Below are 25,558 nucleotides of genomic sequence, written 5' to 3'. Positions count from 1 at the left end.
AATTACTGTGTTCCTAATATCAAATTTTGTACTTTATATGCACTATATAATAATATGCACTAAATAAACCAACTGAAGACTTCCTCATAGTGCAGGTCTCTATGTTCCAGATGTGTGCACATTTTACAATTTTGTTTTAGTGATATGTCTTTCTGATGTTTCTTACAAGGCACCTACTATAAAACCTCAAATTGAAGCCCTGGGCTTCTTCTTTTTTGTTTCGAACTTCGGATGGGCTTCTTTTCGAGGCTACTTTTGCAAAGAAAAGAGGGGAGGCTTCTTTTCAAAATGAATGCTGTAAATTTTGGGAATTAGTACTATAAAACAATAAATAGGGCCACTGTAGCATCAATCTGTATCATGGAGTGTATTAACCGGCATTAAATCACCTACACTACTCCATTTAAACCAAGTGTGTTTTAATTTATTTTGTTTCTTCGAAATTTATGTACAGTGTTTGTACTGTACTATCTCGAAAAGAATCATGTGCTATCTCGAGATGGGCTTCTTTTCGAGGCTAATTTTGCGAACTAAAGAGGGGGCTTCAATTCGAGATGGGCTTCATCTCGAGATTAAGCCCACTGGGCTGCAATTCAAGGTTTTACAGTATTTGTGCTAACGGATATCCAATTGATGATTGGTGTAAGCAGGGAGTTGTTGCAATTTTTCATCATTTTCACGAAAGTACAAATATATACTCTTTTATCAGTATTAAATGATGATATCATAAGGACAACAATCATTGTTATACTATGTACGGTACTGTCTTTTTTATGGAGGTTTTTTAATCTCTTGAAAATGATGAAATAAAGTGGATGACCCCCTAAGGTATTTGCAACTTGTAAAGCATAACCATGTGTCAATAGAAAATGATGAAATGTCTTTAAAAACAATTTGAAAATTCTTTTATGATGTGGCATATAACAATTACACACAATATGCACGGAAAATAAATTGAGGAAAATTACACAAAGATAATACATTAGTTGTGAATCAATTAACTTTAGCAAATATGAACTAAAATTATTTATTGGTAATATTAAAATTTATATAAAGGAGTATAGTATTCTGTTAAATATTCAAATTTAATTGAGAAAGTTGATAACAACATTTCCATTGTCATAAAAGGGAATATTTTTGAATATGTTCGAGTTCGAGATATTATAGAGAGACAGATTTGTAATCTTTGAAACGATTGTGGTCTTGTAAGATGGTTTATGGTGCTTCTGCTCTTGAATGTACCTCACCGATGCAGGTGTTCTTACTGATGCAGGTGTAAATGTTAGCTCAGTTTTGTTCATGTCACTGCTACAGGTGTCTATCACATTATAATGTTATTAACCTGATATGTTATTGTCTTTGCAGAGCGTCCCATGATGAGTCCACAGAACCCAACCCCAATGTATCGTAACCCGTTATCATCGCAGTCAGGACCCGGATCAAAGTCCCCTGCAGATAGCAGTGGTGCTAAGAACTTTGACCACTGGACTTATCGTAGTTTACCAAGAAATATACGCCATTGAAGACTGATTAAGGAAAGGGTTTACTGAGCAAGGACAGATGCGATTTAGATTAATGAAAGATTGATTTGTTAATCATCCAATGAAAAAAGCTGTTATACCAGTTCTGGGCAAACAATTCCATATTTGGATATGGTATGGTGCCGGTCGTTTGGAGATGCAATATTCATGTCCCTGTGAATGGGAACAAACACACAGTACTCATTGTACAAGACTACTGCCAAATTTCTTGTTAGAACTTGCGCTTGCTGCTGCAAAGATAGTTATTTGTGTCTAAGTAATTGGTCAAAATCATGCTTCAAAATGATTGGACAGGATCATGCTTTGACATGATTGGACAGCATCATGCTTTCAACATGATTGGAGAGAATTACTCGCGTCTTATTTTGGAAACATAGATGAGAAAACAAGACATTTGTGGAATTTTTTGGAAGAGATTTTCTTAGATTAGAAAAGAAACCAGATTTGTGATTGGTTATCGGTAGTATTTATTGGTCATGTGACTTTGTGCTTGTATGAGCGGTATTGGTGTTGTTATCCGCTCTGTGCAGTATTGTCATGCGTGGCTTAGGCCAGGATATAATAAGGATATTAACCTTAGATAGATAGAATGGTTTTAGGTAAGAATGGTGTTTAAAATAATTAATAAATTATAATTTATGTACAGGTAGAATACCACTGTTGGTTTTCCTGAATAGAATTAACAATCGTTTGAATGGTTTCAAACAGGATCTTCGTCTCAAACAGGATCTTGTAAGTCCTGACTAGATGAAATTTACAGTAAAAATATATGTGGGTAGAAAACCATACATTACTTTATCATAGATACACATAAAATAACAACGTAATTAATGATTACTGATTAATTAGTGAAATTAACAAAGCATATCAGTATGATAAAAATCTAGCATGCAAATAATATTAATTATGTTTTCTTTATTCATATCCATTTTAAAATATTTTTTTTTTAAATTGTACTCTGAGATATAAAATTCTGTAGCAATTTTTCATTTGGATTTTAGAAAGTGTTGACCATTGTAATATCTACCATGCACTTTTAAACTAACTCATTTGTTTTGTTTTATATGTATACTGTTAATTTTATACTTTATATATAACATTTTTGTTAATAATCTTCAGTAATATTAATTTTCCATCTAAATATTTGCATTTTTCAAATCAAATTCTTTCATTTTCAAATTTAAGAATTGTAAATTTGATTTTTATTTCCTAAATGTCAACTTTTAGAACGTGCTTGGGTCTTAAAATTTGTGTGTTTGCGTCTTTCACCTTTTTTTACAATTTATTTTTTATTCTTGTGGTAGGGTAAATATTTTTTATTATGTTATAATGTTTTACTTTCATTATGCTCAGAACAAATAAATTGCACTTGCAGCATCAAAGTCAAATGATGGATCAAAAAGTGGGATAAATTTCTACAACACCCTGGCAACAATGATAAAAACATGTTGGTTATAACGTTCTACATATCATATGTAAATTATTCAAAATAAGTAGCAGAATCTGTGACATATTTAACTAAGATTCTGTCTTTTAATGTATTATAAAAAAAATGAGACGTTGTTAAAAGTTGTACATACTAATAAACATAGCATACACTAATTTTGAATCAGAGCTGTTGATGTCAGCTACTGTGTCATGTGACTGTTCCGTGTTAAGAATTCCCACCCAGGTGGTAACCATTTTATATTACCATAGCAACATAGCAAATCTCAGGAAGAGATATATTCCAGTAGTTTAGTTCCAGAGTAATTTTAGAAGCATTCCCGGTCTTTTGCACATAATTCCACTTTACATTAGGTATTCCTAAGTAACATTCAGATGTTTCATGGTTTTCTATTTATTATTCATATTATAAGTATGACATCATTGAACAGATTTTAATCATAACTGCAGGATTTTCGTTTTCATCCCATCGAGTCACCCAAAGTGGTGGGGCTGTTAACAGATCTTTGTTGTAAAGTCCAATGTTAATTCACATAAATATTTGATTCATTGCTGTTGCTATTTTATTATCTTTAGTGCATGAGCTGCAAAAATGTTGACTGTCAGTGTTGGGTATTGTTTGAACTGTTGTAGTGTACATACACAAAAGTGCACTCAATCTTATAACATTAACATTAGGACAGTGTTAAGATTTTTTGGGGGGTGGGGTGGAACGGTGGTTGTGCAAATGAACAGTGTTGAGTATGCGAAAAATTGTACAGTCACTTTTACTATGCCAAATATAATTTCTTTACATATAATTATGATCTTTTGTCTTTTTGTTATTGTGGTTTTTGGTGGTAGATGTCCTCTGAATAAGTTTGTGCCCCTTGGTGGTCCTCCAATGAAAGCTGGTTGAGCAAACAAAAATGCACTTCATTACTTAATTGTCACCTCATATCAACTGATTTCATAGCTAGCATTCCCCCCTCCCCCTCTCTTTCTCCATCCCCAGTGTCCATAATCCTGTGTATGGAGGAATCAACCTTCAGTCATTTATCAAGGTTGAATAAACATCATAAGCAAAGTGCCAGCCCTGGCTAGACAGCTGACATAGGGCCAGTGGTGTTGCCAGCTGGGGGGTGGGGGGGGGAGACTCGGGACCAGAACGAACTTGGACCAAGGATCTAGTCAGGCCCTTGGTTAAGACCCTCCTATCAGACATTTTAGTCCCCTTTTCAGCACATTTCTGGAGCCACCGCTGCATAAGTGGAAAACAATTTGTTCCTGTGTAATAGGAATGTCCTGAGTGCAACAACAACCTTTATTTGTTTTATTAAATATCTTACCACTTTACAAGTACAGTACAAAAATATATACTGTATAAATAATATGAAAACAACCAAAAGGGAAGTACACAGAAAAATTGTTTGATGATAGTCATTGAAACCCATTAACAAGATGTATTTCAAGGTAGTTGTACAGCAGCCAACCTGAAAATGATCTACAAGTTAGTTCTGTTTTTGTTTTGATACATAATGAGTGCTGAACATACCATTGATTGTTATTATATCACTTGTGTTTTAAAAATAAATAGAAAAACAATATGCTATAAAACAAGGACCCAACAAGTCCTATAGCTATCTATTTTCAACTATCCAGGCAGGTTTCTCTTAATCTCATCAATTTTATCACCAATAATAGCCTGCATGAGAATTGTAGCCCTTGCCTATTGCTGTTCTTGGAAAGAATAGGGGATTGTCTCCCAATTTAGGCCCAAAGACCAAGCCTTCACCACTACTCAAGAAAGGTTCACTCATTGAAGTAAACAAGATAATGAGGATATTACTTATTGCATGTTTTCAACTATATGTCTTATTATAATTATTGAATATCAGCAATCCACAGGGCTAGCTCATTGATATTCAGAAGACACACATTTGCATAATGAAACCAGATGGGCTGGTGGCCTTGCTAGCTAGAATGGGTTGGGGATTAATGGCCTAGCACTTGGAAGAAGGTGTTGAGACTGTCTGATGTGCTGTCAAGGGCAACCAGTAGAAGGCTTAAGGTGTGTATACTGCAATTGTCTGTTGACCCAATTCTTTGTAATGATTAATTGTCCTGAGGTCAATAGGAACCACAACACAATTATTATTGTTGTTAGTTTGGTTAGGTTGTAAGTGTAAGTCTCTATTGTACATTATGGTTGCATGATTAAAACAGAAAGTAAGGTTTACTATATTTCAGTTTAAAACAAAGTAACACCTCAAAATTTTGTAAATAGAATTTCCATGGGGATATATTCCATGCTGAAAGGGGGTCCATGGCAAAGAGGTCCCAGAAGTAAATCCCTATTGGGGTTTGTGGGAAGAGATTTTATGGTCTAGGATGGACCACAATTGTGCTTTTAGATCACATTATGCATTAGCAAACACGAATTTCTTTGAACCTGAAAATTAACGTCTTTAGTCCAACTTTTCTCCATGGTCCAATGACCTTATTGTGGCATTTTCCATGATGGGTGGGTCCATGCTTACATGGATGTATTATAGTGATATATATCAGACAGGGAATCTCCCACTGGTTTTTATTGTACAATTTTTTTCTGTTTACAAATTTTTTAACATGCAGGCTGCTATGTACATTTGACCCATATACTTTATTCCACATACCTTTAATTAATCTCAAAAACAAATTATATCTTATGTTTAGTATATGCCATTTATGCATAAACTGCCAGCCAAGATTTTGATCCAGTAAAGGAATGCAAGTGCTTTGTTTTCAGTTAGTATATTTGATGTGCCACACTTGTCCATTGGCAATCTTCGTGTAAATAATAATGCAACTCACAATGTATTTCATCTTTTTGTATTATTTATTAAATCATTCAAAAGTATAAAAAAAACATGCATCAGCATTATTGTTAGAGGGCAGTCTTCAAAAGAACATCCCTCACCAATGCATCATGGGTTGCATCTGTGTTTTCAGACCATTGCAATATCTACACTACTAAATTACTCTAGTGCACTTAAAATATATCAACAGTGCTTTAATAGTAAATTTATCTTGGAAGTGAAAAATACACCCTCATATATAAGTCTATATTAATATACTCCTGTCAACCTAAATTAATAGCATTATACACAAACATTTTTCCCTAGCACTTGTAACTTGGTGGTATACTTGTCCCCTCATAAACGCTAGGTTTATTTTCACCTATGGTTATAGTTATGAGACGAGCCTTGCAGCATATCATAGTCTGTTATAACAGACTGTAACCACTTTGCATGCATTGAAACGTAGAGATTACTGTACTATCCCCAAATCTAATCCCTAATTATGTGGCTGACATGGGTCTGCGAGAGTCCAGCCTGAATTTAATACTGTTGGATCAACGAATATTTTTAAAAATCTAATTTAAAATCCACAAAATATGTATATTAAAGTTTAAATGATCACAAAACTGATATGGAAAAGGATTTTGCGAATAAAAGTGTTTAACATACATTGACAAAAATGGTTATTCACAGTCAGTGCTTTTATAAGTAAAAATTCTCATGCAGTAGGTTTCTTTTATGCAGCATTATGCAACATAGTACTTTCAAACAATTTGTTCATTCAGTGTAAAATCGTTGCAACTATGTAGATTTAAAATGCAGTTATATTTCCTGTAAAGTTTGACTTTCCAAAAACTTCAAAATGCACAATTCAATTTATTTTTTTTTTTTGTATTTTTAATTGTTGCTCCATCTGGAAACTTTCCAAACATCAGAATAATATAGTTAAAATTTACATTTATTTCCAGTACAGAAGACTCATTCAACCTCAATACCACACAAATGTGTACAAATGAGGCATGTCGTGGCGAAATGTTTAAGTTGTCGCACAGGCCAGTATTGAGTAAATGAGCTTTAAAATATGGGAGCTCAAAAAATAGCCTAAAAATCCAAATTTGTTTTTCACTGTAGATCAACAGTTTAATGTCTTATCATGTCCCAAAGTATTAGTTCTGGAGTGGTTAACAAATTGTTTATTTTTCATAGTTCATTCTATTAAACAATGTGTGCACAAAGAACTTTGAAAGGCAATTACTCAAAATCATGTTTATCTAGCCTCTAAGAGTACTGTATTTTCACTTTCCAATAACTGTGGCTTGAAATGTACAATTTCAATGAATGACCCCCTCATTTTAAAGATCACATAATCAGGTATCTGAAAATACCAATAACTTGAATTTCAATTAAAAACTTAACCATTTTGCCACAACATGCCTCAAATGATGTATAAAAGTAGAGGCACTTTAGGTTAACACCACTTTCTCATTTTTAACCCTCCCCTAACCATTTTAGGACCCCTTTTACTTCCAAAAGTGAAGCCCTGTCCAGACTATCCAATTTTATTTGACAAAAACGAGTGACATGCCTAAATATGGTCATGATGACATCACATCATGACCATACATAGGCACATCATGACTATATATGGTCATGATGACATCACAACATGACCATATATAGGCACATCATGACTATATATGGGCATGCAACAGTTTTTTTGTCAAAGAAAATATGATAGTGTGAACAGAGATTGATTAGTTTATTTTTTAGGAAGTTGGGCAAAGGATAACCAATGAACTTATCACTGTGTAATAACGTCAATCTCTTTGGCTTCAAGACAATTGAATATGAAGCTCTCATTCTGAGGCTTAAAGGACCGGGACAGATGCAGGGGGTGCAGATGGTGCAATTCCACACCCTCCCCCCCCCAAATTGTATTAACAAAAATAATTGTTTTATTGTATTATTGATATGAATTATCGGTAAGGTTTTTAAGGTGAGAGTGCAATTTCCAGGACCCCAGAGGTCCTTATTCTCAAAATCTTCACACCTCACCCCCCCCCCCCAACCATGGTTGGGCTAATGTGGTGTGAACTCTCACGCACCACCTAATCCTGCATCTACCCCAGAAGGAAGTGAGAAAAATCCAGGATTTGAACCCAGGACCATGGTACTGGAAGATGAATACCTTAATCACTAAGCTATATCACCAATTTTTGATGCGTGTTAAACCCAAAAGAACAGGCACAATCCTTTTTGTAAAAAAAACATTTTTTGGCCACAATACATACACACAGAAACCACATCTTCACGTATAACATACCTTATTGCAATGTAATACCTGGATACCTTTACAAATGATTTACACATAATTAATTTCAGTAAAAATATATATAATAATAATAAATATTCACATAACATCTTCTTGTTTCAATTTTCAATATCATGATTCATAGATTGTAAAGATTATTCATAATTCGGTGTTCAATAAAATTTAACCACTTCAAATGAAATAACTGTACTACACTCTAAAGTAGCCTTATAACCAAAAATACCTGGATTAACACCCTTGAATAACACCTTTAACTACTAGTGGGTAACTGAAATGTAACTAAAACCTGGCTTAAACTATCCTTTAAAACTTTTGAAAGGAGTAAGAGATTTTCTTTTAATAAACAAACGTAGTATCACAATTTGGCAGCAATTAAATGGATAATATAAATTTTTCTTTTCACTGTGGTAGTAGGATATGTACAGGAGTGGTCACCTGTACAATATAGGCATATCATGACTATATATAGGCATATCATGACTATATATGGGGATACATAAGTTTTTTTTCAAGGAAACTTTGATAATCTGGAAAGAGCTTTATGAAAAATGTAGTGTGTGGACATTAGGATATTTTCCCTCCAACAAACTGATGCATATGTTTTGTATTTTTGTCAAAATGATGAAAAACAATTGATGACATGTAAGATGAATAGTAAATAAGGCATGATTTGTACTCATATTTTATTCTAGAAGTTTTAACTGTTAGAATTAGTATTAGCCACTTTCACAAAAGTTTCTCCTATCGTCGTCCTCTGCTGTTGAACGGTCAATCATTTCATCACTTCTTGACAGTTCATTTTGATTTTGCTCTATCTTTTCTTTACTCTGTTTAACCTCCAAGTTGTTGCTTGATTGTACTGTTGGTGGTAGGTACGTGGATATCTTGTAAAATGTCTTCAGCATTCTGTTCCGACACGTGTCTAATAGGCTATCAACATCATCTTCTGTCATTCCCTTTGTGGGTAATGGCTCCATCACTCTCGCCGTAATCTTCACTATAAAAGTAGAAATACATTTTTAAAAAACATTTATATGTTGAATAATATACACATTTTATCTTGCATTAATCAGCATTTGGAAGTGATCTAACATGAATGTTAATTTCAAAAAGCATTTATGTTAAATTAATGTACCACCAACACACGACACAGACGTTAAATCTTGCAGTTAATGGTCGTTTGCGTGTGATCTTGCATAAACGTAAAGCCACTCTAGTACTGCATTATGCTAATGTAGAGAATGGGTAACCAATTATTTATATAACTAAGAGGTTCCCCTTACAGTATTAACATACTGTATTAATATCTATAAGTGAATCCAAGGTTCTCTCAAGTACTATCATTTGAGATCGCCAGACATCGCTCCTCAACCTTTTAGCTACAAAATCATGTGCGTAGGTGTAAAGTTCATTCACTAATTTTCATTAGCTTAGGGTGTCAACCGAGTATCATACAAGCACTAATACTACAATATTAATGAGAGCTCCTAAAACATGTATCATTTTAATATCAATGGATGTCTGATATAGCTTAGCTGTTCAAAATTCATGTAAACAATTAATCGAGCAGGTGGTGGCAATTAGCTTACCTTTATCAAATATGCGAAGCTGAGTATTGTACTGATGTTTATAGTATGAAAAGACAACTGGAACTATTGGAACCTGAAATTTCATCCACACAATAACAAAATTAAAATAGATATAATCATTAACAAATATTTGATTAATGCATGCCTAATTTAATAAAATTAAATGTAAAATGTGCAGGATAAATTAAAAAATTAAATAAAAAATTGCATTGTGATTGTTCATAGCCCTAAAAATCTACTCAATAAAAAATGTTAAATAGATACAACCATTAAATTAATGTATTCTTTAATGTTTACTTTGTTTAATAAGATAAATTGTAAAATGTGCAGGATGAATTAAACAATTTATATTGTGGATGATCAAACAATTTCAAATATTATAATTTACTGTGCGATTGTCCATGGCCCTAAAATCTAATGCTTAAGCTTTCTAATTCTAATTCATGTACTGGATTCTTTATAGTGTACATGAGCCAATTGCGTACACTGGCCCAATGTTTTATAGTCCTTATCCAAGAAGAATTGTTCCACCTCCAGAACCATAGTTTGTATGATGTAGTAGCATTTACTTAGCTTTAGATGTACACATTATTATTCCCTTGTAATATCATTTATTATATTATTATCATTATTAATGTTCAATGATAATTTGTCACCTGAGCTTGTATGGCCATGTGGAATGCCCCTTTCTTGAATGGCAGCATGTCAATCTGGTTATTTCCCGACCTTGTTCCTTCAGGATACATCCAAATTTTTACCTGAAAGTAAAAAGGAAAATATTATATATTAGCAATAATTATTAATTTATATATTTATTTATTATATATTTAATTGTTTAATTTTCGAAAGGGCACCACAGTTGTAAAGCTGTGCTTGTTTGTATTTGCCCTAATCCTGAATTTTGAATTGTATTACGTTATGTCGATTTGGGATAAATATTTTCAATCGAAAGTGGAATATGCCCATTCAATCAAGGAAGTTATATCACTGGGTTTTTAACCAATGGGGCTGTAAACCAATGGGGCTCTAGGGTATATATTGAAAGGGAAAGGTTTTTAAAGTGGGGGGGGGAGGGTCTTATACTTTTTCCTGGTGTGGTCTGAAAGGGATCAAGATAAAAAAGCTAGGTACATTATTGGCGGTAGTCTAGATGGCAAATGTACCCAATTTTAGTCCACTACAAAGATATTCCAGTAGAAATTATTATATTCATGGAATTAAATATTTAGTCTGATGGGTCTTGGCAAACAAGGGGGTTAAGGCCCCCTACCTATACTGGTTCTCTTAATTCTGTGACCAAAACACAATACAAAATACATACATATACAATACTGTAGTAAGTTCTTTGCAAACATTGAAATATTGGTAAATGAAGCAATAAATTAAATTCTATAGAAATAAACTTTTTCCGGGTAATTTTTTTGGAACCCATTCAGGATTAAACACAAAAAGCAGGTTATGCAATACGAAAAAGAACATGAACAAAATATTTGACATTGTTCAAAAACTAAGCACACAAATTAGAAAGATATTAAAAATTAATAATAATTAGATATTGTTTTAGCTTAATATTCACAATTATAGTCTGTTCTAGAAAGAGTATCAAATACAAATAATATATTACTACAACCAGCCCACTAAAATTGTGGATAGACGCTTATAAGATCTAGGATGTCATTTATATCACACAATTAAAATATACAACTACTAAACACATGCATGGGGGTTCAAAAATGACATGGCCAGGTGACATATTTTTTTGTTCCTTCTAATAGCAAATCATATTTTTAGAAATATTTTCAGATGGTGGTTAAAAATTGTTTTCTCATTTATCAAAATGGTTAGAAGCTGCAAAATGCATCTAGGTGGAAAATTTAAATTTAAATTAAATTTCACTAACAAATAAAAAGAATGGTGTGCAAGATAAAAAGTAATAGAGAGGGCAGGCACTCAAGATCCTTGTTTTGATGTTAACAGTTGAGTATTCAGATTGATCAACAGTTTGTATTTATTAATAGCATGCTCTCGTTTAGGTGAGTCTGCTTAGCTGGTAATATCTGACCAATGTACATACAGTACTTGTCAATAAAAATTGAATACAAAACTAACAAAAATTAGTATCCTTTATACTGTGAGCTGTTCTCAGTGTAAGTAATTTTTATCATTATTTTATGCAGAATTTAATACGGTAGTAAGGTTGGCGGCCAATTATTTCGTTATAAATATTGAATACTGAACCTTGTGTTTTATGCATGTTCACATTTTGTGTTTTAATAACCTAACCAGATTCTCTTATAATGTGGATGCAATTAATAGCCAAGTGAACTGCATCAAAACATACTTCTTAATAATTTAAATACATTGAACATTAAATATTTATGGGAGTTTTGATGTTCACAATACACACTTTGTTCTTTCAAAGTGTGCCATGGTTTGCAAAGTGTGCATCCAAATAAATAAATAAATACAAAATGTGCAGTTAAGTTTTATTTTTATTCTGTGGGGTGCAATCCCTCGAAAAATTTTGTGTCTCTCAATACTCAAATATTTTTTAAAATCCTCTCAGATGTCTTCATTTATAAACCTAACCTCACTTTCACATGATGACCCACCATATCCCATCCATTTGCCATGTTTTAATACCTTATACACCACTAGTGATGAAGTACAGTAGATTTAATGTTACTATTTTAGCAAGTAGCAATGTAAGGGGTTTAAGGCGAAGTCATGTTCCCCCTGGAAAATTACCAGACACATAAAATACTATTTTCTATATCATGTGCAATAATTTGTATATATTTAAGTCGCTTTAAATTAAAAATAAAAACAAATTTGCTTGGCTAAATAACAGGTACATAAATAACAATTCTGTTCATAGAACTTTAAATCTGCTAGGTGATCAATATAAACTTTTATAGTAAAAATTGGCGAAAACTGAATTGGATTTGATCTTTATAGCAAGTTTATTGAGGGTTTTCCAGATGCTAAAATCTAACTAGGATACCAGCTATTGTTGCAAACATTGAACAATCAGATTATAGCAGTGCAGTTACAAACAAATGTAAACTTCATCCAAATTCATTGCTAGGAATTCGTAACCATTTTGTATCTAGTTACCCAGGGCGGAATGAATTCACTCCCTCTCTGGTTAATCCAGTTATATTTGGAATCAGCAAACATTAACAATCAGATTATAATAGTGAAATTACAACACAAATGTAAACAATTAAAATCAACAGACCACAAGCCAACCAATACGCAGCAAGTAGGAAATTCAGGAACGTGTCCAACAATAATACAAGAACAAACAGTACATTGATAGAATTGTATACATCGTCTAGTCAAAGTCATATAACAGTACAAATTGCAGCCTAATGTGTTCACACCACAGAGTTCATAGTGATGGAGCATTACAGTTCCTAATTGTTTATGTCCATATGGGCAACATTATTTGTGACATTCAACACTTTTGAATATAATGAGCCAATTTCGATAGGATGGAAAGTATGGTTTTCATTCTCATAGTGTGATTCCAAAACATGATATAAAATTGAGTTTAGAAGAATGTATAAAATCATTCTTTATTAAAGAAAACACAATAAAAGAATGTCACAAAAAACCCAGGCTATGGCTTAATTAGGTAGATACAGGGTAGAGGCAGAACACAGACAAAAAAAAAAAAAATCAATTACAAATAAAGACAATTCATCCACTCAGGCAAGTGTCTGCCGTTCTAGATAACGTAGCTGCTGGTCAATGCCAGTTTGCTAATTTGCTTTTTAGACTTTTTACATCGCTTATTACTTAATTTTAAAATATTATTTAGTCTCGCTTCATTATCTTTAGAAAATAATCCCCTAGAACCCAAGGCCAGGCAAAACAATGTGCATTTATAAACTTTATCTTTGATATCGTTGACGATGTCGTCATATTTGCTACATTTATAATTATGTGCCGTGGTTATATTTGGTTCTAGAGGCACCGTCAATTCAATTATCTTGGTTGCCTTGTTAGATTCTGGCTTAAAGGCTTGTACATAATATATAAGGGGGAATTGATCCACCAGCTACAGAAAGGCAAGGTAGGTCTGCATATACAGTACCTTTACTGACTTTCTGAGGTCTTTAATAGATTTGACAATAAATTTTAATATTGAATCTTGTCGCCATGTATAACGACTGTTACAAATCTTACAATTACCTGTAGTTGACTTTCCCCATTTCTTTAAGTTATATCGTGTTGGCAATAAATCAATTAAGGCTTGTGTGGAAAATTTGAAGACGGCCTTCTGGGCAAGCTATAGATGATAGATTTTCATGTAATATCTATATGAGCAAGTTTCAGAAGTTCACCCTGCTGGACTAGGGGTTGAAGGTAATCTGTCCAGAGCTTGTCTCTTTTGTCATACAACATAGATTTAATATGTTGCTTGACTGTTGACCAACCAGGGGAGTCCCCAGCTCCAGCAATTGCGGATGAGTAGATATTCTTCCATCATTGCCTCGATCCATTTCTTGCCATCTTTCTAACCCATGATTCTTCACGTTCCAATTTACATTTCAGTGCATGAATTACTCGACAGTCAGCCTTCATCATACATCTAGAATAAGCTAGGCAATGTGACTCCAAGTAAATATCAGAAAGAGTGAGTATTCCAAAACCTTTAGGGCTATGGATAAAAGCAGGAGTCGCACCTGTGATGGAAATACCGAGTCATCCTTTAATTGTATTTGTATGGATATGGTCTAATGTCTGAAGCTGACTGTCGGTCAATTCATGCACTGTAAGTAGATATCTTAAAGAAGGGATGCCGTATTGAACGTTTGTATTCTTTACATATTAAGCTTTTGTCGATGTTACTTTCATATTAGATATGGTATATTTTATGTAGTCAAATATATCTTTACTTTTTCCTTTATAATAAATTATAGTAACCAGAAACTTTTCAGGAGCGTCCTTTAAAGTTTTGAGTTCATGTTCGCCAAGTTGAAACTTACATTCCTGGGGTTTCCTGCTGCGTACTGATATATTTTTACATTTTACAGGTTTTAATGCTAATCATTAATTTTATTCATAAAATTCTAGTGCGTTCGTTTATTACTTGTCATCAGACAAAAATCATCTGCAAAGGGTAATGTAATGAATCGTTGGTCTCCCATATTATAACCATATAACATTTCATTTTCTTTTAAGAATTGGATTATAGGGTCAAAAACGGTTAAAAAGACGATCGGAGAAAGTGGGTCTCCTTGGAACACAAATTTGATTTGTGTCGCGTGATTAGAGATCTAATGATCATTTCATGCAAACATGGGTTAGACTGTACTTTTAATGGCAGCTTTCCATTCTGCACGATTCTGTGCAAGTTCTTTTTTCAATGCCCTTTGCACGAAGGTCATCTCTAATCATGTGAGCTCAGGTTTTGCAGGGTCTACCACGTCCACTGTTACCATTAACCACAAATGTAGTCAAATTTATATCAAAGATGGTAAGTTTATTCCACAGGGAAGGGGTAAAAGAAAAACGGAGGAAGTTTTTTTGTACATTACTCCACCCAAGAGTATAAATGGTAGGATTTCAATTAATTTGAACCAAACTGGTAATTTCTGAACATTCATTCATGCTTGTGCAGAAATACTCCTAGTGGAGCAGAAGTATGCTAGTTGTGTTTAGTATCAAATTACAAGATTTACAAAAGCGCAGACTCTGCTATTGTGAATTATACAATTTTAAACCATGGAGGTAACCTAGGCCTGTGCTTCGTAGCTAATCACAGCATGACGAAGACACCCAGAAGATTAAATGTTGGCTCCTAACCAATATGACATGAACACATATAAATCCGCAAATAAAAGCATAGAAAAGGAAGTAATAGATTGTACAAGAATGATTCATCTATTAAAAGATTGCAATAAAAGCAAGGTATAATCAAAGTATGGGCAGAAAAAGCAAATAGTTTAAGAGTATTAGGAAAAAATCCAAGCAATTAAATTAAAAAAAAAAAACAATCAAAAACAGACGTAGAAACGATACGATTCTTGAAAGCAACGCCTTGTAATCAATCATCTTGAGTTAATAAATCACAAACATACATTTCCTGAATTTTTATTCAATACACATAATTAAAAAATAGAGCAGGGAACGTAACAAAAATAACTCAATGCAACTTTTAGCTTTAGAAGTGTTTCAACCAACTTACATTTCAGGAAATCTTCTTCAGAATAGCAATCTGTTGTAAATGATTATGATCAAATTGTCTGTATTTCTAGCCATTTCCAGTAACATTGCATACCAAAGCAAAGAAATATTATGATTCTAAAATTGTATCTCAGAAAGAATGTATATATTCATTGAAGACGGTGTTCAGGAATAAAATCCTTGCTATGATAATTATTACATATTTAGTTAATTATTAATAATAATAATAATAGTAATAGAAGGATTTATATAGCACAAATAAACAAGGTTTCTGTGCGCTTGACAAAAAAAAATTGGTTTTTTTTTTTAATTTTGAAAAGATTTAATAAAATTTAATATTAAAAAATATAGTAATATTATTATTATTTAATATTTAATAATATATAATATTACTACAAATAACTTTATTGTTAATATTTTTGAAAGGATTAATAATTTATTAGAGTTACTGATTCTGCTCAAACTACTCTATTTGAGTTTATTAATCAACTAAGAATTAGCTCTACCCCCATTTCTTGAACTTATATTCATTATTCACAAATACAGGGTAAGTCAACACTAAGAAGTTTCTTAAGCTCTGTTTAAACTATCACATTTTATGTAACAAAAACATCTGACATGTGTAAATTATAGTCATGATGACATCACATCATGACCATATATAGGCACATCATGACTATATATGGGCATACAACAAAATTTGATAATCTGGACAGAACTTTACTCTAAAGTTTATTTTGAGTGATTCATTTTTTGACACTACCATGAACAATTTCATTAAATGTGTATAACATAGCTTCTCAATGAATAGACATTCCTTTGAATTAATGGGTTCTCATTTCTCAACATATCAAAGCAGGGTTGGCTTTTAAATGTTATAATACATTAATATATGATAGACTGTGAAATTCCAAAATAAAATTACTTGAATCAAACCCAAAATTCCATTCATGTACTATAGTTTAACATTCTTTGGACACTCCTTTAAACTACTGGAATTATAGAACTTCTTTCCTACAAATATATAACTTAATTTAAAACAAACAGCATTTATTCCACTATTTTTCTTGAAGATGAATAGTATATGAAGTATTCTCATTATTATAATTATTATAATTACCATTATTATTATTATTAACTATTATTATTATTAGTATTACTATAATTATTACAGTACAGTATCACTATTTACTAATATAATTAGCAAAACTTACATCATGATATTTCAGGAGCTTTACACATCTGGCTACATTCTTGCGTGCTTCTTCCGGGTCTCGGCGTCGGTTCACAAACACGGCTCCAGCCAAAGTGCTAGCTATACCGAATGTAAAGGCGTACTGTAGAGATTTCTTTGCCACAATCGTGCATCGGGGTGGCCAGAATGCTGCGGAGGCTGTGAGAACATTTAAAAAACTGATTATCAGGGTAGATAAGAAAAGAAATTGCTTCATATACAGCTCCTTGTTGCATTTCAGAGTATAGAAATACACCAGGCTGCAGTTCATACTGTAAGTAAGTTGATATAATTGTTGACTGATATATAATTAATTAGTTTACCTGCAATATCCATTGTATCCTGGTGGTTGCTTACAACAACACACGCTTTGTCCGTCTCAAGTACACCACCATTTTCAACATTGACATCAATCCCAAACATCCAGTGTGTACGAAAAAAATCAACAAAAATACGCCAAAACCTAAAGGAGAAAAATTTAATAAATATTCACATTATTTATTATTTATTTAGGCACACAACACATGCACCAAGGATTGCCCAGTAGCAAATATATCACTGTCCTACTTGTAGGTGACATTTTTTTACACAAGACAAACATACACACACAATGCTTCACACAAACCAAATCTTAATATGAGGTTTAGGGAGTGAATTTGTATTGGTAGTGAAAAAACCCAGAATTGAACCCAGAATGCTGGATACATGAAGTCCCACAGAGTAGAACTGCTTTAATGATAGTACTTAATAAAAGAAATGGAATAGAAACCAGCATTATATTAGAAAATAGGCAAGAGTATGTACTGATACAAATCTTTGAAATGGTAGTGGCTGGCATAGACTTTGTATCATCAGTGTCTTAACCTTAATGAGTTGAGATATTCGTTAGGTATGATCTCAGTTTTCAGAATACCAGTATATTTTAGCAGAAAAAAATTGAGATATTGGTAGATTTAGATCAGTAGGAATGAGGCTGCATTTTTACTTTGTTTTAACTTTAAACATTATTTGCAAGCTGAATATATTTGCTGGTGCCCAGCAAATATTCTTGGATCTGTCAGTGGTTCATTCTTCACCTTAATTTCTTCCTAATCTGAAGGAATCATAATATATGTACACATCTAAAATGTTATTTTATTAAAGCTGTGCACTCAAAATAAATTTAAATACTTGCCAAATAAATGTATCACTATCAGTTGTAAACATAAACTCATCTAGACTAGGCCTACTTACTTCTATTTCTAACATTGCTCAATGTTGAGATGAAAAAAATCTATTTAGAAAAATGGCTTAATTATTTTTTGAAGTATTTTTGATCCGTTAACGGCAATATCATTTGTATTTAACTCTGTATCGTCCCTATCTTGGCTAGACTGATGAAATGGAAGGGAGGGATTATATTATTTATCTGGTGCGACCTTGACACGCTTACTGCTTAATGGTCTCCTTCTTAATAAATGAAGGTACAACACATCAATCACAATAGCAAACATAGATATTTTAGTCTGTGTAGGACGGGGCGCTTGCTACAATTACAGTAATCTTAGTGTTAAGCTGGCCCATGCAAAACAAAGAACTGATCAGGCGGTATGTAGGCTGTCATTCTCGTAAATCATCGTAGTCTTAGCGTACTTACCTCATGTTAGACTGGTCTCCGGGGTTTGGTAAAGATGCAATTGCAACGAAAACAGCAATGTATCCATGCCAGAAAAGTAGTAAAATGTTTTTCACGTAAAACTTAAAAGTACTTGAAACAAAACAAAAAGATACTATGATTAAAATTAAGCAAGCCAACACGGACAAAATCTGATAGAAATCCATGATTCTACTATATTCCTAGCCTAGGCCTACCCAACCGTAGGCCTCGTACAAACTTGTCAACAGCAGCAACACAAAACACACCCACTTCAGTTGAGCTCGAGTGATGAGTCGGATCATCACAATACGCTTCAGTGATTTCACATACAACATTAAACAAACGCCCTCTCCAGACAAACAAAAGGTCGTCAAGGCCATTGATTGGCCAATCAGCGGACGGACTAGGTGAATTTATTGAAACTTTATTTTTAGTAGTTTATTTCAATTATGATCGGTTAAAATTTTTATAATAATAATAATTTTGTGTATTGTAAATTTTTTATAGTAATTTATTTCAATTCAACTTATTGGATTTATAGGATTGATTATTATTTTCAATAAATTTTATAAAAGGTAATTACTGTACAGTATACTGTATAAAAAATATAATTTAGTCAATCATCATCACTTTTTTGTTTTCTTGTATGTGACTTTTCTGTTAGTCTCATATTCTAATTGCACAAAGGCACTATATTTTCCACTAAATTAATAAAATAAAATATGCTTGAAATGCTAATAGTCTTTTAGAAGCCTGGTGCTTAGTACTGTATGATTTTCTGTGCATTCTTGTTTAACTTGTGGAGTTTATTTTTATTATTTATTTTACCTGGTTTTTTTCTAGACCTGTTGTTTAGGGGTCTTTTGTTTGGTATGACATTGTATTCAATAATATATTAGCTTTTCAAATATGTTATTTGCGCATTTTACTTGGTAGAGCCTATCTTTTGTGACACACTCAACAGATACCTCTATTTTTTTGTAACTTTTTGTAATTCAGTATTAACATTTTTGTTAATATTTCGAATGAATTTAGTAAAAGAAAATAACAACTGCAGAACACAAATAAAACCAAAAACTTGTTCTCTATTAATCACATTTATTTAAATATTACCATTATGACACTTATGTAAAACTAAATGTTTTAAAACAAATAAATACTGATCGTTGGCATGTGCTTTATGTAGCACTTTCAGATAACCTCTGAAATCCAAAATCAAAAAAGCAAGTTAATCCAGCTAACTGAACTATCAAGTTACATCCAGATGAATGTGATAACTGGATTACTGTAGTCCAGTGAAGGTGTCATGATTAACTCTATAATACAGAGATATTCCAGTTGATAAGTCTGGTCATTAAGTAGAGATTATACAGAAAAAACCCTGTTCACATTGAACTTAAATTCAGCTAACTGGACTAACTTTGATTTGGACTATAAAATTATACCCAGATGAAGATGAAGATTAATTAAGTAGAATAAATTTGGTGCAAACATGATTCGCATCTTATGCAGTATTCTAACCTTTTTAAAATATGGATATAATGTGCATCGCACAAGGAAATGGCCAGCGTCATGTTCAAAATAATCTTACGATTCATTTCTGAAATTAAAATACTATCACAATACTATGCTAGGCTGACTACAACAACACAACAACTACTAAAGATTACTAAACAATAATAACAGGCAAAATTTGCATACTGTATGAAAATTAATTAAAATTGTGCGTTAAGAATTGCATATTATTATTATTATTATTAATATCATGGCAGATGGGATAATACTGATACAAACTAATTACAAATTTAAAAAACAGTGAATTGGAACATATTATTTATTCTCCATAATTTGAGTACCATTAGCTATAATAGCTATATGAAATCAGATACTGTTGAATGTAGTAGGATTTGCCAAACTTCGGAATATTCCATTATATTGCACATCATCACTCAGTACCCGTGTAATTAAAATTAATAGTAGCATATACATAATACTGGTATCAAACATTAATTAATTAATTAATTATTCAATTAATAATAATGTCTAGCATGAAAAAAATCCAACACTAGCCAGGTTCAAACCCTTTTTTTGGTGGGGGTGGGAGAGATTACCAAAGAATTGTTAGGGAAATTATCAGAAACCGGTGTCTAATAGAAATGTTAGCCTACTTGAGTTAAGTTTGGATAAGTTTTGATTTAATGTCTTTTGGTCAGTGTACTATGTTTTTAGAAAATTTTATAATGTATATATAATAGTCTAACATATAATAATACAGAATATATAATCATACTATTACTAACTAGACTACATATATATATATACGATATATATATATATATATATATATACGATATATATACGATATATATGTATACAAAGTAAGCAATATCGGATACCATTTTTTGGTCGAACAGAGACAGTAAATCTTGCGTCCAAAACATGATTTTATAGTTTTTAAATCCCAATACTGTTATTGAAAAAATAGCTTATCTTTGAATTCCAAATTCAATTTTTATACACGTATGTTTAGGTTGAATTCTATAGGTCATATCACCGCTAGATTTTGATTCAACACCATTACAATCTCAAAATAAACATTGAGCTTTGTAATATACAAGTCACTTGACCTAGATCATATCAAATTTAGTTAAATTACACCTATTTCAAAATATAATTTGGACTAATCTTGGATAAATTGGCATACGCATCTGGCTTAGAAATATTCCATTGATGCAAAAATATCACATCATGCAATACCACCTAACACATATTCACATTTCCCTTTTATTGTTAACATTTGCACTCATTTAAGTAAACCAAGGCACATGGGCTGGTATTACATCACAATTTGTATTAACATTTCTTGTAGCTTAGATCAGTTGATCATTACATAATGTAATTTGCTCCTTAGGCACTTTCTATTCATGTATTTAATTTGTGTTTGTAATATCTATTAACTTCCTTAAAATATTTCTAAACCACATTTATTATTTGATGGCTAGTATTGAAATTTATTCACCGGTGTAAAGACAGTTTATTTCCTTTTTAATTCCACTATTTTCAAATTTTTAAATGTATTTTGACTTGTACCACTGCAATAAAAGTATATCATTGCATCCATAATAATGCATCTATTTACAAATTACATTTAATAATAATCATCCAATGGTTAATTTTTCCCTTTATTTTTCTGAAACTTTGAAAAATAATTCTAAGACAAATAAAATAAGAATGTTAAGATTCTAGTACGGCATTTGTAGAAATCAATTGCTTTGAACGAATTTGTTATCTTGTTTTGTTTTGTTTTTTTTTTGTAATTGAAATGGAATTTTAAAAATCTTTGATAGCATCAGATCATTGCACGGAATAGTTTGTATTGCTAATTGTTTTTTAATATTTAATGGAATGCTTGGATGGAACGCAATGACATATGGCAAGGCAAACTGGGCAAATGATCACTTATATATCCTTTGAATCCGACTGGTAAAAAAAAAAAATATTACTTTAAAATATGTTTTTCATTTGTTTCAGTCTTTTTTTAAACTACAATAATAATCTTGTCATTGTGTTATATATTATTACAATAATTTGTTTTAATCTTGGTTTGGCCTTGTTGCACAGGTCTGTCTGCTATATACTATTTTTATCTGCAATATTATAAATTTAAAGCCTGATATTTATTTATTTATTGCAAATTTAAAGCCCTATATGATTATTCTGAAGGATAATGAAATTAAAATAGTGGAATTAACAATTCCGTTTGAGAGCAATACTGAGAAAGCACACAACAGGAAAACTGTATAGCCAGCTAGGTGAAGATCTTAAAGCTAAGGACTTATGCAAATTTTTTGTGCAGAAGTGGGTAGTAGATGGATCATAACACCCAATAACACTAAGAGATTATAATATATACAGGTACTTAACATTATTGGGAAAAAAATGACACTTTACTTGTTAAAGTATAAGTGAAGGCAAATTGGTTAGTTTAATCTTTTAATTGGCTTATTCAATCAAGTATTGTTTTATGTGAATTGTTTGTAAATATTTTTTATTTATGTACATTCTTTTGTAAAATATGAGTTTTGTAATAAAGAATGATAATATATACAATATGCATTAATTTCTGGGAATCTAGGGCCACATATTTTTCAAAGTTACTGTAATATATTTCTTTGTATACTCAACATTCAAATTGCAAACCTTTTCATCCCGCATTCTTCTTACACAGTCAGCCATAATCGCTCTTGCTTTCGTTCTGTTTTTCCTATCAACAAACACAACACCACTCAACAGGCAACCAAGTCCTAGAGATCCCATGTACTTGATGGACTCCTTAGCTAGGATCGTACACGTTCCGCCAATGTGATTCCATACATCTACTAAAGCTGAGAAATACAATACAAGTTTAATGGATGACCTTCAAAAATGGAACAGGAAATAGTTGATGGTGCATATGAACAAGGGCTGGTTAAACAGTTAAACTGTCATGTAACAGACGTGATGTGTCATAGATTATGGCTTTACACACTAGACACAAATAAGAACTGTGAAGCATATGGAATGCAAAATTACATTTATAATGAAATTAACTTTGAATCCATGCTTTCTTTACAATACAGTACATGTAACTATTCCTTTTAGCGTCAAAATATACCCACCTATTTGGTCCATCTCACTTTGGTGATTACTGACAATTACACAAGAATCTTCACTATTAAGAACCTTTAAGTTTTTACTTTTAATTTCAATATTAAAAATACTTCCTAAGCGCAGAAAGTGTGTAGAGTATCGCCACCATCTGAAAAAAATAGAAACAAACAACAACATTTATTTAATTTCAATATGGAAGTCGTAATCAACATAATAATACAGTACTGTAATTATTCAGATCATACTAATTCAGACAAATCCATCTTTGCTTTCTGTAAGCTTGATGATGCAACTGCATTCTCCTACTGCAGTAATCATGAAATATAATTAATTTAAAACATATACAGTAGGTCCTCCATTGGCGTTTCACACCCCCGGTAAAAACATTGTACTGTAGGTCCCCCCACTGTGTATTTACGTATTGAACGATGAAGCAGAGCCGCATTGTAGGGTTCTTTCTGTTATCAGTATATTGTTTTTTGTAAAGTGAAAATACCTGAACTATTTTTTTTAAAGATTAAAAAAGGATGTGTCCCGGTCAATGAGAAAAAAAATGCTTTAATGCTGTGGGACTGCAGATTCCAGCCCTTTGATTTCATTTAACATATCTAGCTAGCTAGTTAGTGGTAGCATATCTACAGGTGTGCGTGGAGAGAGGGTGCACCTCCTAAAAAAATAAATACTCTTTCCCCAGACACGCCCCTCCCCCTCCAAAACCACATTCAAGAAGTTAAAAATCACCTCAAATCACCTTATTTTACAATCTTGGCCAAGGCCTTGCTCATCCTCCCATCCACAAAAATCACCCCCCCCCCCCAACCTTTCACCCACCGCATATCCAAATTCGTAGATTCGCCACTCACTGATCAAGAAGCACGTTGATATAAATGAAAAAATAGAATGGAATAAAATTGTCCAAGGATGCTATGCTGAACGAACAAATGAAATTCTATCTATTTTTATATTCTGTATCTATAAAAGTAAAGTTAAGTACAGACTCGGACTTGGGAAACAATGTCCTTGGGTTATGTTTTTATTGGAATTAAAGAGTTTAATAAGCTGTGATTTCTTAATTAACAATGAAAAAGCAAAAAAGAAATGGTCAATGATTGACCTTAACAAAATACAAAAATATTATATTGGTTAAACTTGGTGAAAACAATTTCACCATATTATAGTCTGAAGGGAAACTATTTCGAAAAAATAATGTAGCCTATAAATATTGTATATACACTGTAGTGTTTATAAATACAAGCGAACAAACTTTAAAAAATAGGCTTAAACAAAAGCTTGATCTTTTATTATATCCTTTATTAAAATGACAGAAAACAAATAGAAAAAAATGGCATGGTAATTGTACACCTTGACCGATGTGCATGAATTTCAAGTGAAAGTAAAAAAAAAAAAAATTTTTTTTAATTGTTAAAGATATTTTAAGAAGCTAGGCCTATATTGAACAACTCTTTACAAATTATACTGTGTATGCTGAACTTATGAATAAAAGTGGGACGACCCCACAAAAGAGAAAAAAAAAGAAGCACGTTGTCTAAGTACTTACCATATTATTAGTTATAATATAATTTATTATAGTATGACGGTATTCTAATATTTCCAGGAAGTTGCTAGGCCTCGCTGGCTAAGGTCTTTCAGCCTAGCTAGCCAGACCAAGCACTGTCCTTGGACCGCGCTCACTAACCTCATGTTGCGAACATCACCCGGGCTTGACAGACTCTTGATACTGACAACCATTCCGCATGCCAAAAATATCAACGCGAATAGAAAGTTCTTGAAATAAAAATTAAATGTTTTGCTCATGAAACAAGCAAGTACAATTAACAAAATAGAAGATAGGAAATAGAGAAGAAAACCCATTTCTGCCTACTACTGTGAAAGAGCAAGAGAGACGATAACGATACTTTTCCCCTTATTGTTTATGTATATGTCGCCCTCTATATGAGAGAAGAAAGTCAACCAAAGATCTTATTATTTTGTTGACAAACAAACTGCAAAGGCCAGTCATTTGAAAATGCCACAACGATAGCGTGAGAGCAAACTACGTTTGCAACAGTTTAAAAAAAGAATGTAGTTTCTAAAAATATTCAATATGCGAATT

General features: G+C 32.2%; 2 protein-coding genes across 7 annotated transcripts in view; one reads left to right on the top strand and one right to left on the bottom strand.

The window, feature by feature from the left end:
* The window catches only part of LOC117115036 (membrane-associated guanylate kinase, WW and PDZ domain-containing protein 2-like), a 118,677-nt gene extending 114,890 nt beyond the window's left edge, over positions 1-3,787 (top strand). For 4 of the 5 annotated variants that reach the window (XM_033258682.1, XM_033258681.1, XM_033258679.1 and 1 more), the window contains one exon: positions 1,366-3,787. In XM_033258682.1, the coding sequence (XP_033114573.1) occupies positions 1,366-1,523 (158 nt within the window). In that variant the 3' untranslated portion in view covers positions 1,524-3,787. The remainder of the gene's footprint in view (positions 1-1,365) is intronic. The other variant, XM_033258680.1, reaches the window with a different exon arrangement.
* Positions 3,788-7,122: 3,335 nt separating this feature from the next.
* On the bottom strand, positions 7,123-25,398 carry LOC117115044 (1-acyl-sn-glycerol-3-phosphate acyltransferase beta-like). Of its 2 annotated transcripts, none has more exons than XM_033258693.1 (6): positions 25,142-25,398; positions 23,454-23,593; positions 22,996-23,180; positions 10,384-10,485; positions 9,728-9,800; positions 7,123-9,135 (listed from the first exon to the last, which is right to left on the bottom strand). In XM_033258693.1, the coding sequence occupies exons 1-6, from the start codon at positions 25,315-25,317 to the stop codon at positions 8,855-8,857; spliced, it is 957 nt and encodes a 318-aa protein (XP_033114584.1). In that variant the 5' UTR covers positions 25,318-25,398; the 3' UTR covers positions 7,123-8,854. The 2 variants fall into 2 exon arrangements, with proteins under 2 accessions (XP_033114584.1, XP_033114583.1); XM_033258692.1 differs by lacking the exons at positions 22,996-23,180; positions 23,454-23,593; positions 25,142-25,398 and adding exons at positions 17,140-17,318; positions 17,483-17,622; positions 18,796-19,095.
* Positions 25,399-25,558: the final 160 nt, after the last annotated feature.

This window comes from Anneissia japonica, unplaced genomic scaffold (assembly GCF_011630105.1).
Source record: "Anneissia japonica isolate Jap-2015-1 unplaced genomic scaffold, ASM1163010v1 scaffold24_len2511860_cov200, whole genome shotgun sequence".
NCBI classification, from domain to species: Eukaryota; Metazoa; Echinodermata; class Crinoidea; order Comatulida; family Comatulidae; genus Anneissia; species Anneissia japonica.
The sequence above is the reverse complement of the archived record's forward strand: the minus strand, read 5'-3'. Positions and strand labels throughout refer to the sequence as shown.